At 35.8% G+C, this 16,003-nt stretch overlaps 1 protein-coding gene and 1 non-coding gene across 5 annotated transcripts in view; one reads left to right on the plus strand and one right to left on the minus strand.

Moving 5' to 3' along the window:
* Nucleotides 1–646: 646 nt before the first annotated feature.
* Nucleotides 647–16,003, minus strand: part of LOC127834677 (E3 ubiquitin-protein ligase RNF169-like) — a 70,776-nt gene continuing 55,419 nt past the window's right edge. For 2 of the 4 annotated variants that reach the window (XM_052360701.1, XM_052360699.1), the window contains exons 2-8: nt 14,890–14,960; nt 13,685–13,834; nt 11,333–11,672; nt 9,033–9,211; nt 6,712–6,837; nt 5,302–5,463; nt 647–3,186 (exon numbers count right to left, since the gene is read on the minus strand). In XM_052360701.1, the coding sequence (XP_052216661.1) occupies nt 2,089–3,186; nt 5,302–5,463; nt 6,712–6,837; nt 9,033–9,211; nt 11,333–11,672; nt 13,685–13,834; nt 14,890–14,960 (2,126 nt within the window). In that variant the 3' untranslated portion in view covers nt 647–2,088. The remainder of the gene's footprint in view (nt 3,187–5,301; nt 5,464–6,711; nt 6,838–9,032; nt 9,212–11,332; nt 11,673–13,684; nt 13,835–14,889; nt 14,961–16,003) is intronic. The other 2 variants (XM_052360700.1, XM_052360702.1) reach the window with 2 other exon arrangements.
* On the plus strand, nt 8,079–8,160 carry Trnas-aga (transfer RNA serine (anticodon AGA)). The gene has a single exon. It is a non-coding gene; the product is annotated as a tRNA-Ser (tRNA).

Below are 16,003 nucleotides of genomic sequence, written 5' to 3' on the forward strand. Positions count from 1 at the left end.
AGCAGGTACAATGTTGTATTCACAAGGTTTCATAATAATCTTATAAGGAAAGCATCAAAAAGATTGGGCTTTTGATGTGGTGTTTAAAGTTTAAAAAAAAAAGCATTTGTTAGTTAGTTTGACCTTGAGACCTCATCTTTTTTTTACAGAATATCAAACTATGTCAAAATACCCTTTGGACAAATATTTAGACAAAGTTTCATGAAAATGTGGCAATAAATGTGGCGTCAAGTTTTTCTTTAATCTGACCTGTTGACCTAGATCTCAACCGCACATGCCCCACTTTTGAAATAAGCTGACAATTTTATTGGAAAATATGTTCTTACAAAGTTGTATGAACATTTCACAACAAATGTGGCCTGTAGTGATTACAAGACAAAGGCTTACGACAAACGATGGGCAAAAGGCAATTACAAAAGCTCAAGATGACCAGTTGTGCTCAGGTCGATTAGCAACAGGGCATGTATTCTTTCCCCAGAGTCAGTTTGTTGTGCAATTCAACCAGCAATCTCAAATGCTATGTAAAGATTTAACAAGATGACACTTCATTTTACTATATCAGTCTAAAACCGGAACTTCTGCTGGTGTATCTAATAACAGGAATTTTACAGGTTTGCTCCCTTACTTCTTTATATACATGTAATGTTGTTGCAATGGAATAGACACTAATATTGCTCACAATGATATCAATGTAAAATCTAAAGGTATAAAAATTAACTTAAAATTGGACATATATTATTTAAATCACAAAATTTAAATATTTTAATGATAATTGAGATCTGCATTTAAGGGGTAAGTTTGACAAAATGTCTTAAACCACATTTACAACAAAACATTGAAATCCTAAACAGCTTTGGTGCGTTATAAGGATTTTCATGATATTTCAATGACAAATGGTGTAATAAATTAAATCATTTATATATAAAAATAAACATCAACATAACATTTGCTAAAAACGTGTAACAAGAGGGCCACGGTGGTCCTAATGTGCTCACCTGAGTTAAAAAACACCAAATGTTGTTGACTTAAACTGGTGACCAAGTTTTTTTTACCCATATTGATATGGATTCAAAAATGACATAAACCTAATGAAGATAAACATTATGACCAAAGTTCATAAACAATGGGTCATAAATTAAGCCTAAAGTGTGATAGCAATGTTGTTCATAGATTTTTCCTTGTGATGCAGTTATTGAATGCACATGGCCCAGCCATAATATTGTCAAGATAAACATTCTGACCAAGTTTCATAAAGATTTAGTAATAAATGTGACATCATGAGTGGTGACTTAGTTTTGGGATGCAATTGACCCAGATTCGCTGATTTGAACTCCATCCTGACATTTTTTTCTCTCACCATTTTAAGAATGGACCCTGGCGCTGTTGACTGGCAAAAATTGTCATTTTAACTAAAATTTTGAAATTGTTGTGTATTTTTATTCATTAGAAATACTACAAAACAGTTAATAAAATTGTTTTTTAACATTAAATTTGATATGGTTTCATTAATGATGGGAAGGGAGATGAACTGAATGATGTTTGTTAAAAAACATGACCTTTAAATGGGATTTTCAAGCAGACATTTGGGGAAAACACACACTTTTTGATAATTGTATAAAAGTAAATATAAAGAAGCTCCAAGCACACTGGATGACGACGGGCACTTGTAGTAGACTGGATGATCACAATTGTATACCTTAATAAGCACTTTGTGCTCAGGTGAGCTAAATATATAAAGTTACAATATCAGTTACCATTATTTACCATTATTTAAACTGATGCTTTTTTGCTGTGTATGCTATAATATTGTTTAATTTCAGTATTTTGATTTTGTTTTTATATGAATTAAACATATTTTTAGATCATATAATGAATTTGAAATTTTCTAATTACAGGTTGGATAAGATCCACTGTAATATAATAAATACAACTAATAATGTAAATACATTTTGACAAAGAAACTGATAATAAACAAACAGTTCATGTAAATTATTGCTCGCCGAACCTAAAAAGTCTTTATATTATGGCACTACAGACTACAATATAAAAATATTCACATGTGGAGTTAATCATATTAAAATTTGAACATTAGGTTTCACAAGACTCGGTTGCTTTTCCACGAGTTTGTCTCAACTCGTACTGCCCAGAACTTCCTTTAAACCTAAAACTGTTCAAATGTAACTTGGCCTCAAGTTCAAATTGCTTTTGCAGCTCACATGCCATCAACATGTCATTTTCCTCTTGAGTTCTGGTCGCTTCAAAATAATCTTCCATAGTTTTTTCTGCCTTGCTGTATTTGTTCTCACCTTTTTTCGTTTTGCATTTGTATGTTTTCTTCTTACTCAAAGTTTTCCTACTGCTTTCTTTCAAACATCCCTTTTGATTTACTGGTTTCTTGTAAAACTGCCTAGTACTTTTAACGGTTTGGCTTTCAACACTTTCCTCGGATTTTGACTCATTAAGTCGTCGTCGCTTTGCCTTCTTTACAACTGCAAGTTCCTCTTGGCTATCACTGTCAAGATTGATGACCTCTTCGTTGTCATCATCCCCACTCCCAATGTCACCTACTTGCATAGAATCTGGCTCATCACAGTCGTCAATATCCACTGCAGCTTTCTTCTGTTTAAAGCTGTCATACAGGAAATCTGGATCTCTTACTGTCTTTCGGACTCTTAACGGTCGCTTAACAATGTTTCCATTCCTTACCCGTTTTGTCTCGGCACACACTGCCTTATTGTTTGTATTGTCCCTTTCAACCTCCGTATCATTGTTAGCCACCTGTACAATATCTACTGGCTTAGCCCACTTAAGTAACGACTGTTGAGGACTCTCTGTGTATCTCTGTTTGGTTTTCGATGCTGTTTGTTTTCGTGACAACCGCCCACTTTTCATAGTTGCTTCATGCTTGGTTTCACAATGGATGCTTGCAACTGTATCCCCAAATATGTCCTCCCCATCCAAATCTGCCTCAAGCGGGATTATTAACTTTTCTTTAATGCCGCCCTTTGTTACCTGGATGCAATGTTTATTGCTGAGTACTGCTGAATTTGAAATATCCTTGAAATCAACGTTTCGGTTGCCTGCACTTGGTTTCGTTTGATGCAGTTTATAGCCAATGTCTGGGTTTTTGTTCTCATCACGCATTTCAGTGGAAGCTGTACACGTAGACTTGCTCATTTTGTCAACCTATGAAGAAGACAGGCAGATATCAATATCTAAAACAAGAGCACCGCCTTGTGGGTGCAGACCGCTCATCTATCTTTTTTTTAAAGGTGTAGGGACCTATCTCAATTTCAATCACAAAGGAGGGAGGGGTGGAGTGGAGAGGGGTGTTTAGTGTGGGGGTGTGGTCATTTATTACATAATCTTCCAAAAATGCCAAAAAAATGCCAAAAAAAATTATATTTTTTTTGGGGGGGGGGGTGATTCTTGGGTGGGATGGTTGGACGGTATTTCAAAAATAAAATAATAAAAATAAATATTTGTGTTTTTTAACCATGTTTGAAAAAAACAAGAGATGTGTTTGTCAGAAACACAATGCCCCCTATTGCGCCGCTTTCAAAAATTGTATTGTTTGTTTTTTTTACCTTTGACCTTGAAGGATGACCTTGACCTTGAACTTCCACCACTCAAAATGTGCAGCTTCATGAGAACGCCACTTTGAATTTAATTTTTATTTTTTGACCTTGAATGATGACCTTGAAGGATGACCTTGACCTTGAACTTCCACCACTCAAAATGTGCAGCTCCATGAGATACACATGCATGCCAAATATCAAGTTGCTATCTTCAATATTAAAAAAGTTATGGCCAATGTTAAAGTTTTTGGACGGACAGACGCCATATATTTGACATTTGACCTTCACCTTCACCTTTCACCACTCAAAATGTTCTGCTCCATGAGATACACATGCATGCCAAATATCAAGTTGCTATCTTCAATATTGAAAAAGTTATGGCAAATGTTAAAGTTTTCGGACGGACAGACACCATAAATTTGACATTTGACCTTGAAGGATGACCTTGACCTTTCACCACTCAAAATGTGCAGCTACTATGATAGTTTGCGAGTGTTCCATTTATGAAAGCAATATCTATGCTACTTTAGGGGTAAAGTGGACCAAAACACAAAACTTAACCAAATTTTCAAGGGCCCATAATTCCGTCAAAATGCCAGTCAGAGTTACATAACTTTGCCTGCACAGTCCCCTTACGATAGTTAGTAAGTGTTGCAAGTATGAAAGCAATGGCTTTGATACTTTAGGAAAAAAGTGGACCTAAACACAAAACTTAACCAAATTTTCAATTTTCTGAGTATAAAAAGGGCACATAATTCTGTCAAAATGCCAGTCAGAGTTACATAACTTTGCCTGCACAGTCCCCTTATGATGGTAAGTAAGTGTACCAAGTTTGAATGCAATAGCATTGATACTTTATGAGAAAAGTGTACCTAAACGCAAAACTTAACCGGACGCCGACGCTGACGCCAAGGTGATGACAATAGCTTAATTTTTTTTTTCAAAAAATAGATGAGCTAATAATACACACAAAATTCAGTATCTAACCAACATATTTTGCAAATATTGTTTAGTTTTTTGTTATTGTGTTGCTTTAACAAGTGCACATACCTATATTTAGTTTAATACTATTTATTGTAACTATATTGCATGGAAAGCCTTATCCCATACCTATACAATGTATAAGTTACAGTCCTACCTTAATTTCGTGTAAGGGTATAACGGCTAAGGTTAATGAGAACCAAACTTATTTAACCAGGCATGGGAGTGAGCTAATTAACCCCTGATTGACAGGGCTCCTTTGATTGAGCATTGCATTCATATCATGAAGGTCAGTAATGTAACTCACACTTTATTTAGAATTGCTGGTTTACCCCTGCTAAGTGCAGAAGCTTATGCCAGTCCCCAATATGTGTATATATTAAACATGGTAAAAGTTTAGAGTCAAAATTGCTATCCCTTCTGGCATACTTTCTTCTATAAAGGCTAAATTCTGCATGACTGATTTATACTTTACCCAGATTATGGATAATAGTGTTACATTCACAGACGAATGATTTCAGAAACAATACAAGGGGGTAGAACACCCTAACCCCTTACTGGGTTCACAAACACTCTTCACTTTTATTCAGAGCCTATTATGGTAAAATCTATTTGTTGAGCTATTTGGGCATTAAAAAGGAGGAAATCTCACACCCCTGGAATTATCAAATCTATGTGCCAAACAAAATTGACCATGGCTATCAATACAGACAGCCTATGGAGGTTTCCCAATCAACCCTACCTTATCCTTGCGCTCCTCAGCCAATTCGGTCAACCTGCGCTTCATGATGGGGCTCCCAGCGTCAATCTCTGCTAGCGACTGGTCGTCAGGGGAGGAGGGAGAACCAGTCATGGACTTGCTCAGGTTCCGTGGAGTTGTCCTGATCACCAGCGGCTCAACAACCTGATTTGTAATGGTTCAGAAACAAGATAACAGTCAAAAGTGGAACTGGAACTGCTCAATTTAGAAGGAAACCTTGGCCCGTATTCACCATCTCATTCATGGACTTAAGAATTAAGAACAGACTATAGAACCAAAAATAATACTTTCAGCTTTTGAATATCCAATCCATTCTTAGACTTAAGAATAAAGAATAGACTATAAGCCCAAGAAAAATACCTCCAGCATTTGAATATCCAACCCATTTATAGACTTAAGAATATAGAATAGACTATAAACCCACCAGCTTTATAATATCCAACCCATTCATGAACTTAAAAATAAAGAATAGACTATAGAACCAAGAAAAATACCTCCAGCGTTTGAATATCCAATTCTTTTTTAGATTTAGGAACAAAGAACAGATTATAGAACCAAAAATAATACTTCCAGCATTATACAGGCTTCAGGCCTTAAAAAATGTTCTCTATGAAGCATGATGTACACAAAGGCAGCTAATGAAAAGCTTGAATCAAAATTAAAGAATATTTTAAGGCCAAGAATTGTTCGGTGAATATAATTCCTTGTACTACATAGTGTTTGTGTTTATTATGTGGTAAATTTTGTGTGTGTGTTTTTGGTGTGTGTTTTTTCACTTATATATTTCACACATTATTTTTATATAAATCACAACATGTAAAACAACATGTTTTTACCAGCATTTATGTGTCAAATTTTTTTATGTATAAATAAATCGCATTTTGTTAAAAATCTGTATTAGCAACTCATGATTACTTTATTAAAGATTCAACAAAATTCTAAAATTTAACTTTTGTATTTTTTGTTTTATGTATGCAACAGAAAGTCATTATTTCTCAAATAAAATTTCAACATTAATATTGTATGGATGTATTGCATTGTGTTTTAAATATGCAACAGAAACCCATTTGTACTCTATGTGTAATGAAATCCCCCCCCCAAAAGCATTAATGCCTTTCTGAACGGATATCAAATACTGTGAAATCATGATTATTTGTGATACTAGTACTTCAATTTTAATTGTTTACATTGAATGACCAATCCACAAATTTAAGACAAACACATTAGAAAATTACAAATGTAAATTCTTTACAATTTTTTTTTTGCAAAATCAGAAATCCACTTATATACATGACCACGAAAAAGTCACCTTTAGAAAAACTATGAAATTGCATGCTGATACACTGTAAATATAAATAATTTTACAGTACATGACATGAAAACCCCAGTTACCTGTCCGCTGGGCAGCCTGCGCGGTGGGGTCAGAGGGCAGCTTCTGATTGGTCTGAAATGGTTGAGCTCCTGGGTGATACTGTCCGTGCTGTGAGCCCTGAGGACCGTCTCACTGGGACCTCCCTCCTGGAACCAAGCATAGCATTTCTATATCATGTAAAGAATGGCTCTGGGAAACACTGGGATAAATACATGTGCCTAAAGTGGTGTCACAGACTTGGCTGACGCTCTCAGCAAACTGTGGGTTTTGCTATGAAGGGACTTTTTTTATAAAAATAAAAGCAGAACATGTCGTTCCTGTTAAGTCTATGCACAATGTACAGGCTAATCTGGGACAACACTTTATGCCCAGTATGAAGCCTGTTTTTTTACAAAACGGTGCTCAGTAGATTCTTTACAATAGGCAAATAAGACCAAAGAGTGTCTAAACATGTTAAGTCAGCAATGGTATTTATCTTTCTGTGACATCCATGTTGGAAACAAGACTATTGCTAAGCAATATACGTCCCCTACCGGCTCCACCATTGTCAGATTTTTTGTATATTTGTTGCCATAGCAGCCACAATTTTTGATGAAGGAACAAAATTAAATGACATGCATAATGTCCATATTTCCATCTATCCATTTTTCAAGTTTCATGAAAAAATAATAAGAACTTTTAAAGTTATCGCAGGAGCCATAAAAGAGTGACAGACTCACGGACTGACGGACACACCGGGCGCAAACCATAAGTCTCCTCGGTGAAACCAGTAGGGGACAATAAATACAGTACACAAGGCCGGCATGATTCACAAAAGTAGGCAAGATAAACCAAAATTAATTGCATCAAAAGAAAAAAAACTGTTATTATAATGCTTTAAAATATCAAATGGTAAAATTTCCACTACCCCAACCATAAGGTACTGAATCTGTACCATGCCAAAAATGATTTCAACAGCCAATGACTGTCAGGGTAGTTTTCAGTAAGAAGACTATTATCTATCAATAACATGCACCTTGCTAATTCCTTATCGCGAACTTGCAACCTATATGGATCGACACATGATTGTTTGATGAAAAGAAAAAAACGTTGCTTAAAATCTTAATTACAGATATTAAATAAGTTATGCCTTGGGCTTATTTATAGAAAATATCACATGCCTAGTCCAGCTTTCCACCCATCACCTTTTAAGCAGCAACCTTGATGTAGTTTTTGTAATTTTATATATCATTCAATAACAAGCACCTTGCTAATTCCTTATCGCAAACTTGCAGCCTCTATGGACCGACACATGTTTGTTTGATGAATAGAAAAAAAACATTGCTTAAGGTAGCGCACCTCTAATGATTTCCCGCGATTTCTTCGAAGGTTGAAGAGCCTACTATTAGGTGCCGTAGCCTAGTGGTTAAGGCGATAGACTAGAAATCTTTTGGGATATTCCCGCGCAGGTTCGAATCCTGCCGACAACGTATACTTTTTAGCGACGCGTTTTATTTATTTTCTAACGTAATTTGATTTAATATGGCATATAAGCTATATTTATTGTTAAATATGTTGCAATTTTTATGCACATTCTTCAATTATTAAAATTAAAACAACGTCATGGCGAAATTGGGTGATTTACTGTTGAAAATACGAACCATGCATGTTGCATTTTTATTTTTATTTCAAAAAGTAAACGGTAAATCTGTCTAGTTCTTGGTATTTTTGCTGTATATAGTGTTTCTATAAAAACTAAGTTTAAAATATGACTTAAATGATACTATTTTGAATTTTATGACACTTTGTTTTTAACCGACCCAATTTTTACTTGGCTGAAATCACTGACATTTCATGGCGCTCTTCCATAGATAAAAATTTGTAAAAAATAAATGTCTGTAAAAGAATACTTATTTCATCTTGTTTAAACTTTAAACACCTTTACAGCATCTGTACACACCAACTGCATGCCCATATTTGGAAATTTGAATGAATTATGGAACTTTTATATACCCCAGGGGTGAAAATAAACTGGACAAAAGCCGAGCGTGGGGGTGGTTTTGAAAAAATCGGTATATTTTTTTAAAAAGCATGGAAAGCCTTCCTACAAATTTGCATGTAGTTCAGTGAAATGATGCTGATTAAGAAAATAATTAATTAGATTATATTTGGATATGTGCCCATTAGAGGTGTGCTACCTTAAAAATCTTAATTCCAGATGTGAAAAAAGTAATGCCTAATAGAAAATATCGCCTGTCTGGTCCAGCTTTCCACCTTTTTAGCAGCACCAATTATGTAGTTTTTGTGATTCTATATCTCTCCCTTATATCAAAACCAAACTCTCGTGAAAAAACAAGTATACCTTCTCCAGTGTAGGAGACATTGTTGGGAATATAGGCTTGGGGTTGACCGGTGGGGTGGAGGAGTTACTCTCCAGGTCATCGATGTTGATGCTGATAGACTTGGACATCTGGTCAAGGATCTCGCTGCGGTGTAACCCTCGCAATGTCTGACTGGGCGTCTGGATCTTCAGTACTGAACCTTGAATTAGTGAAAAATGAAGTTTGAGTGAGTGATTTTATTTGAAAAATTAAGATTGAATGATAGTTTTTATTAGATAAATCAAGATTGAATGAGTGATTTTATTAGAAAAATTGAGATTTTACCATACAGGGCTTGCATTTAACAGCAGTTTGACAGTAATTACATTTGGTTTTCCCATAATATATTTTACAGATTCCAATGATCTGAGAGTACACAGACTTCCAATCCAAAATATTAATCATGGAATTTTCAAAGAGTGCACAAATATGGAAGAAAGGGCTTTTATCTAATTTGTAGGTGCATGTTTTTCTAAATATAATAGCATGATGATATGTGAATGCCCTTCAACCTTTAATTAAAACTTAATTTTAATTCTGAAAAGTTCAGAGTCCATGTTATGATCTGTCAATGAGCAAAAGTTCCAAAGTCTTAGGCTAAAAATTCACACTTTGATTTTGAGAACCAGGCTATCACTACATACCTGGTTGTCAATGTTTTGTTAATTATTACATTTAAATAATTGGCAAACCCATGCTAAATCATATAACCTACCCACACACACTATTTCCAAACTTAACTTGGTGAGCAGAAGTAACCATGCCTTTGACCTTGACAAAAAGTGCCCTACTGTTTTTTTCCACCACTTTAGGAATAGGGCCTTTTGGATTGGGGCAAATCTTGTCTTTTTCACTTATATTGGGAAATTAAAGTTTATTATTTTTTGCTAACAAATACTCTTAAATTTAGACTACAAGTGTTTAAAATATTATATTAACTAACGTTCAACTTACAGAGCTTGACTGAAGATGAATTAAATATTGAATTCTCAGTAAAAGAATTTGTTTTTTAGAAACCGTCAATTGGAATTTTTTGGTCCTATTTGAGAAAAATATATAACTTTTTTCCATTGAGAATGGGTCCACCTACATGTATCGGATCCAAATTTAAACGTAAACAAGAGATGTGTTCGTCAGAAACACAATGCCCCCTATTGCGCCGCTTTGAAGCCATAAATTTGACCTTTGACCTTGAAGGATGACCTTAACCTTTCACCACTCAAAATGTGAAGCTCCATGACATACACATGCATGCCAAATATCAAGTTGCTTTCTTCAATATTCAAAAAGTTATGACCAAACTTTAACGAAAGTTAAAGTTATAGGAAAGAAAAATACAATGATATTTGACCTTTGACCTTGAAGGATGACCTTGACCTTGACCTTGACTTTTCAAAATAAGCAGCTCCATGAGATACACATGCATGCCAAAAATCAAGTTGCTATCTTCAATATTAAAAAAGTTATCAAACTTTAACCAAGGTCAAAGTTTTGAGACACACACATACAATGACACAATGACAGACAGGCCAAAAACAAAATACCCCCAATCTTTCGATCCGGGGGCATAAAAACACAGTGCCCCAAATACACTCCCAAGCATAGTCTCCTTGCTATATCCAACATTTCATTAAAATTAGTTAATACATATACATAACTTAAGTTATTGATATGAAACCCCCTATTAGACACTGATACACACACACTTGCACGTCAAACACACTTGTTGAAAATCCTGGTTTATAATATTTACTGTGGATACTTAAGCTAGGGCGTCACATGAACAGGCATAAGTGCAAAACTGCTGCGTTTGTCTTAATTCCTAAAACAATAAATTACCATACCAATTTGTTTGCAATCAACTCTAAAGAATCAGAAGCAAAGCCCATTCTGCAGCGGCAACAGATTCAAATCCTGCTATTTGTTGGTCCTAGCAAACTACATTTGAATTCAATTTTTATTCTATTGAAGCCAATTTCCTGCCTTTCATCAAAATAAATTTTAAATCATAAGCCAAATAATTTTTTTGTAAGTTCATGAACATATATTTCTAAATATCAGGCCGAGTTCTTAACATTTATATAAACATAGCCAATTTTTTATAGAGCAGTCAACACATAGCAAGAAACAAAATAACCCACAAATCTCTGTAAAATGACTGACTAAACAACTAAACATATAATTCTTACATACACCTTTATGTATGACCATTCAACATTTCAAGCAAAAGGTCATTTTCATACTGGATTTCAAAATTTACCAAACTCCCTGCAGCACTTACAAAGAGACGTAGAGCGGTCGAGCTTGGGAGTGTTTTTCTTGAAGGCTTCTTCCATGTTCTCTATATCCTGTGTGGTAATCAGATTTTCGTCGTGGCGAATCTTCCTCAAGAGGGCGCTCCCTTCTGTGGAGCACCCCTTGCCCGTCCCATGGGTGGGGCTGAATGACTTCAGCATCTGGGAGCCTGGGGACGCAAGCCCCGCCGAGAAGGTCTTCAAAAGAAATGGGCTATCCCCATATGGGCTCTTCATGGGCGTTTTGTTGCCAAGACTTGAAGATGAGGAACTGTGGCTTCGGCTGGTGGAAGACCGGATAACAATTTCTGAGTCATTGCTTGAAGCCTGCAATTTTAAATTATTTTTAAAGACATGGCTTTTAAGGTTAACAAGGGTATCTGAAATTTATGATGGACTCAAAACAGCTGGTAAGGAACCTGAATCTGTTTATTTTGTATATACTTGTAGGCCTAAAGCTCCTGACACATATACATATGAGTCGCGTTCTGAGAAAACTGGGTTTAATGCATGTGTGTAAAGTGTCATCCCAGATTAGCATGTGCAGTGCGCACAGGCTTTTATGGTATTTTTAGTTTCAAGGAAGTCCCTCCTTACTGAAAATCAAGTTTAGGCGGAAAGTGTCGTCCCTGATTAGCCTGTGTGGACTGCACAAGCTAATCTGGGACGACACTTTACGGACATGCATTATGCCCAGTTTTCTCAGAGCACGACCCATATATATTACAATCCCTGCAAGACACTGGTGTGTGCACAATTGGCTGGCGTAACATGTAAACATATTATCGCGTGGTGAACAATGCTTAACAATAGCATGCTTAAACATTATTCAGATTTTGCATGTACATGTAGTAGAGCAAAAAAGTTATATTCAAGGAAGGAAAATCTACCTAAGCAAAGAATGCTTAAAATATACATAAAAAAATTGAATAGTGCTGTTTTAACTAAAAAATGTATTTTAAATTCAATGAAGTTAAAAAAAGAACTTGTCTGTCAGATTTACAAGTTATTTGATTTTGGAAATTAACATGCCATATAGAATATGTTATCAATATCCAATCAGCAAAAGAAATGCCCAATGCACTGGGCCTTCTCAATTTCACAGTTGGATATATGTAAGCCAAGTTTTGTAAACAAAATCCTCTAGCTAAAGCGACAATTTAACAGTAATATTCATATTGAACTGAACTGAACAAAACTGAATCATGCTTAAGAATCATGAAACTCGCAATAACCTGCTTTATAACTTTTCTTTATTTCAAACAAGCATGCAACTGCAGAAAGTCTATTTCGTCTTTTCTAACCTTGCAAATATAAGACATTTTTACAAATCAAAATATTTCTTTCTATAATATAGAGTTCTTTCTAGCATTAGGAACATGGAGAGTAGGACACCTTCATTAGTGAACATTCCAATTTACAATGTATCTTGGATCAAAACTGAATGAAGCCTGATCCTTCCCCGCCCACAACACTTACAACTTTTTGTCTACAATTGTATCTTCTTAACCAAACTGTCTGATGCTATGATGTTACTTAAATGGGAAAGCCAGTTTTAGGTGAAAATTTTATTTTGTGGGAAGACTTCATGAAATTTTAAGATATTTTCTGAGGGGCTGTTACCTTTATTTGGCAAAAGATATACAATTAAATAGCGCGGAGATCAGAAAAAGCTGGCACTGCATATATTACAACTCATGAAACGTGGTGCAATGTTCAACAATTAATACTGCCCCCTATCCAACTAAGCTGCAGGTCTGCACAGTACAGGACACTATTACCATGCAAACAATACAAGAAACACTAAATAACAATAAGTGACACCCCCTCCCTACTGACCTGCAGATCTACACTACAAGAAACACTAAATAACAATAAGTGAGACCCCCTCCCTACTGACCTGCAGATCTACACGGAACATTATTAGAATGCAAACAATGCATTTAACAATCAATTCAATTCAATTCAATGATGCCCATCCCTAACCCTGCTGAGCTGAAGGTGTGCATAGTACATAATTACAATGCAAACAATGAAACACTAAATAACTCTTAACCCTTCACCACTCAGATATGCACATTTGTAGTACATGTACCTTAGAAAATCTAACAAAATGTAAGACCTTTCTTACTAATACAAGATTCAAGTTATAACGTCTTCATTTCCAACCCTTAGTTACTTATGAGCAGCAAACAGCATAATACCTGATCAGACTGCTAGTACATGTACATGTAACTTGCATTCTGTTCTGGTTTTAGGCTGGTTGCATATAGCCAATTTTACTTTGCCTATGAGCGGGAAACGGTTGAACCCTCAACACTAATTGACACGCCCCCTACCCTACTCAGCTGCAGTGCAAGCTCCTCATCTTTCCTGCGTATCTCCTCCAGCTCTGCCAGTTTCCCGGCCTCCTCCTCCTGCAGCTGTCTGATCAGCCTCTCACTCGCCTCAGCCTCCTGTCTCGCCTCCAACGCTCGCTGCTCACGGAGCTGGGAAAACAGGGGAGCCTTGTTCTGAGAAAACTGGGCTTAATGCATGTGTGTAAAGTGTCATCCCAGATAAGCCTGTACAGTCTGCACAGGCTAATCAGGGACAACACTTTCCGCCTAAACTTGATTTTTGGTAAGGAGGGACTTCCTTGAAACTAAAAATACCATAAAAGCGGAAAGTGCCGTCCCTGATTAGCCTGTGCGGACTGCACAGGCTAATCTGGGATGACACTTTACGCACATGCATTAAGCCTAGTTTTCTCAGAACGCGGCTCAGGATTTAATGCATGTGCTTAAAGTGTCGCTCCATATAAGAAATCAGAGATGAAACGTTACGCTTTAATTGTATATTATTTTGAAGAAAGTCGCAGGGAGAAATAAGTTTAGGTGGAAAGTGTTTTCCCTGATTAGCATGTGTGGTCCACGCAGGCTAATCAGGGACAACAATTTCTGGTTTAATTGTAGTTTACATTTAAAGGAAGTATGTTTTAAGCAAAAAAACCTAGTTTAGGCGGTAAGTTTTGTCCGGAATAAGCCTGATCTGACTGCACAGGCTAATCTAGGAGGACACTATAAGCACATGCACAAAACCCCGTTTTCAGAATTGAAACAAAAATGTACATGAACACAACATTTTATGACTTAACTTTCACTTCAAACAAGGACAATTGTGAGAACATGTTCTTCAACTTTTGTTTACTTTTTTCTTAGCTTATACTAGCAGTTGTACTAACAAGCCCTTTCTTTTCACCCTTTCAAGTATTTATAAATAAAATTCATTTCAGCTGCTTGTTAATTTATTTGCATCCTGCTACATGTAGCTCAGCTTAAATTTCCTTGAGTTTCACGTGCTACCAGTATACTTTGAATTATCATTACAAAGTAGTTTGTCAATATCATTTAAAACTTTAAAATAAGTCCTCTACAAAGAATTCAAATTTTAATAGGCATTTCTCCTAATGTTATCTTTAAAATAAGAAGTGTCCAATACATGTCATTTCAAGTAAATTGTCAAGTAGTGAATTACATGCATATTGAAATAATTAAAGTCCAACCATTCTTAGTTGTTCCTCAAATTCAGATCTGATTTCTCCAGGTTCTGCCAGCTTGATAGAGATATTCAGGGCTGAAATTTAAACCAATCAGATAAATCTGATTGTAAAATACACACTTTCAATTAAAAAAAAGCATTTTAGTATAAGTTTAGCAGAGATCCAGAAAAGGAGAGTACAATGGTATTTAACTGGGCTGTGAACAGACGCTTCTCAGAAAAGCTGAAAACTTGTAATTTCCTACTTATATAGTATTTCACTGATCACTCTAAGCTTTCTGACACTCTTTAATTTGTGGACATCCCCATTTTAGCCAATATAATTATTTTTTTGTGACTCTAAAATCTTTGGCATACAGGTTTCTGTCCATAATTAATGACTCAAAATCTTTTGACAGTATTTTTTACAGCGCTATTTTAACAGATATCTATCTGTCCTGTTTTCACTTATCTGGTGACAGTTTGACTATGGGATTTTACAACCGGCTTAAGTGTGTGTGTAAATCAAAGGTTTATTTACAGGTCGTCACTGCGTCTTCACGATAACTTTTACGTACAGACCTGCCCCTGCGACCTTTCAGGGGAAACTTTTTTGAGCTGAAGTTGGTCAAATTTACCCCAGCTGCCCCAGTTTTGAGAACATGACTGAAAGGCTGTTTCAGCGCACTTTTCTACAGTGCTTAAATTCTTAATTGTTATTCTAACTGTGTGCAGGATGAAGCATAACCATTTAGGATGAAACGTACCAAGTGATGGTGACATATTGACCGGTCACTTGAGTATTGACCGGGCCGGCAGTCAATACTCGGGTAAAATCGGTCAATACTGGTCGATTGAAAATTATAGCATTTAAACATCATAGTCCAACTTGCTGAGGCTCGCAAATATTAAGCTACTTTTTATATTGGTTATATTTGGAGCGTAAAACGGCTGAAGCATTCAAATAATGTTGGATATTTTTCCTTCTTTGTCTTTATTGTTGCACAAGGATTTTGTGCACAACATTCAAGCCCCGATATCAGACACTTAATATCAACGGATTGCAATAATATTAATATACCTGTGACTGTGTAGATAATTCATTTCTCAATAATGTTCAATCAAAATTATGTAATGAC

The sequence above is a fragment of the Dreissena polymorpha genome, chromosome 6, assembly GCF_020536995.1.
Source record: "Dreissena polymorpha isolate Duluth1 chromosome 6, UMN_Dpol_1.0, whole genome shotgun sequence".
In the NCBI taxonomy this organism is placed as follows: domain Eukaryota; kingdom Metazoa; phylum Mollusca; class Bivalvia; order Myida; family Dreissenidae; genus Dreissena; species Dreissena polymorpha.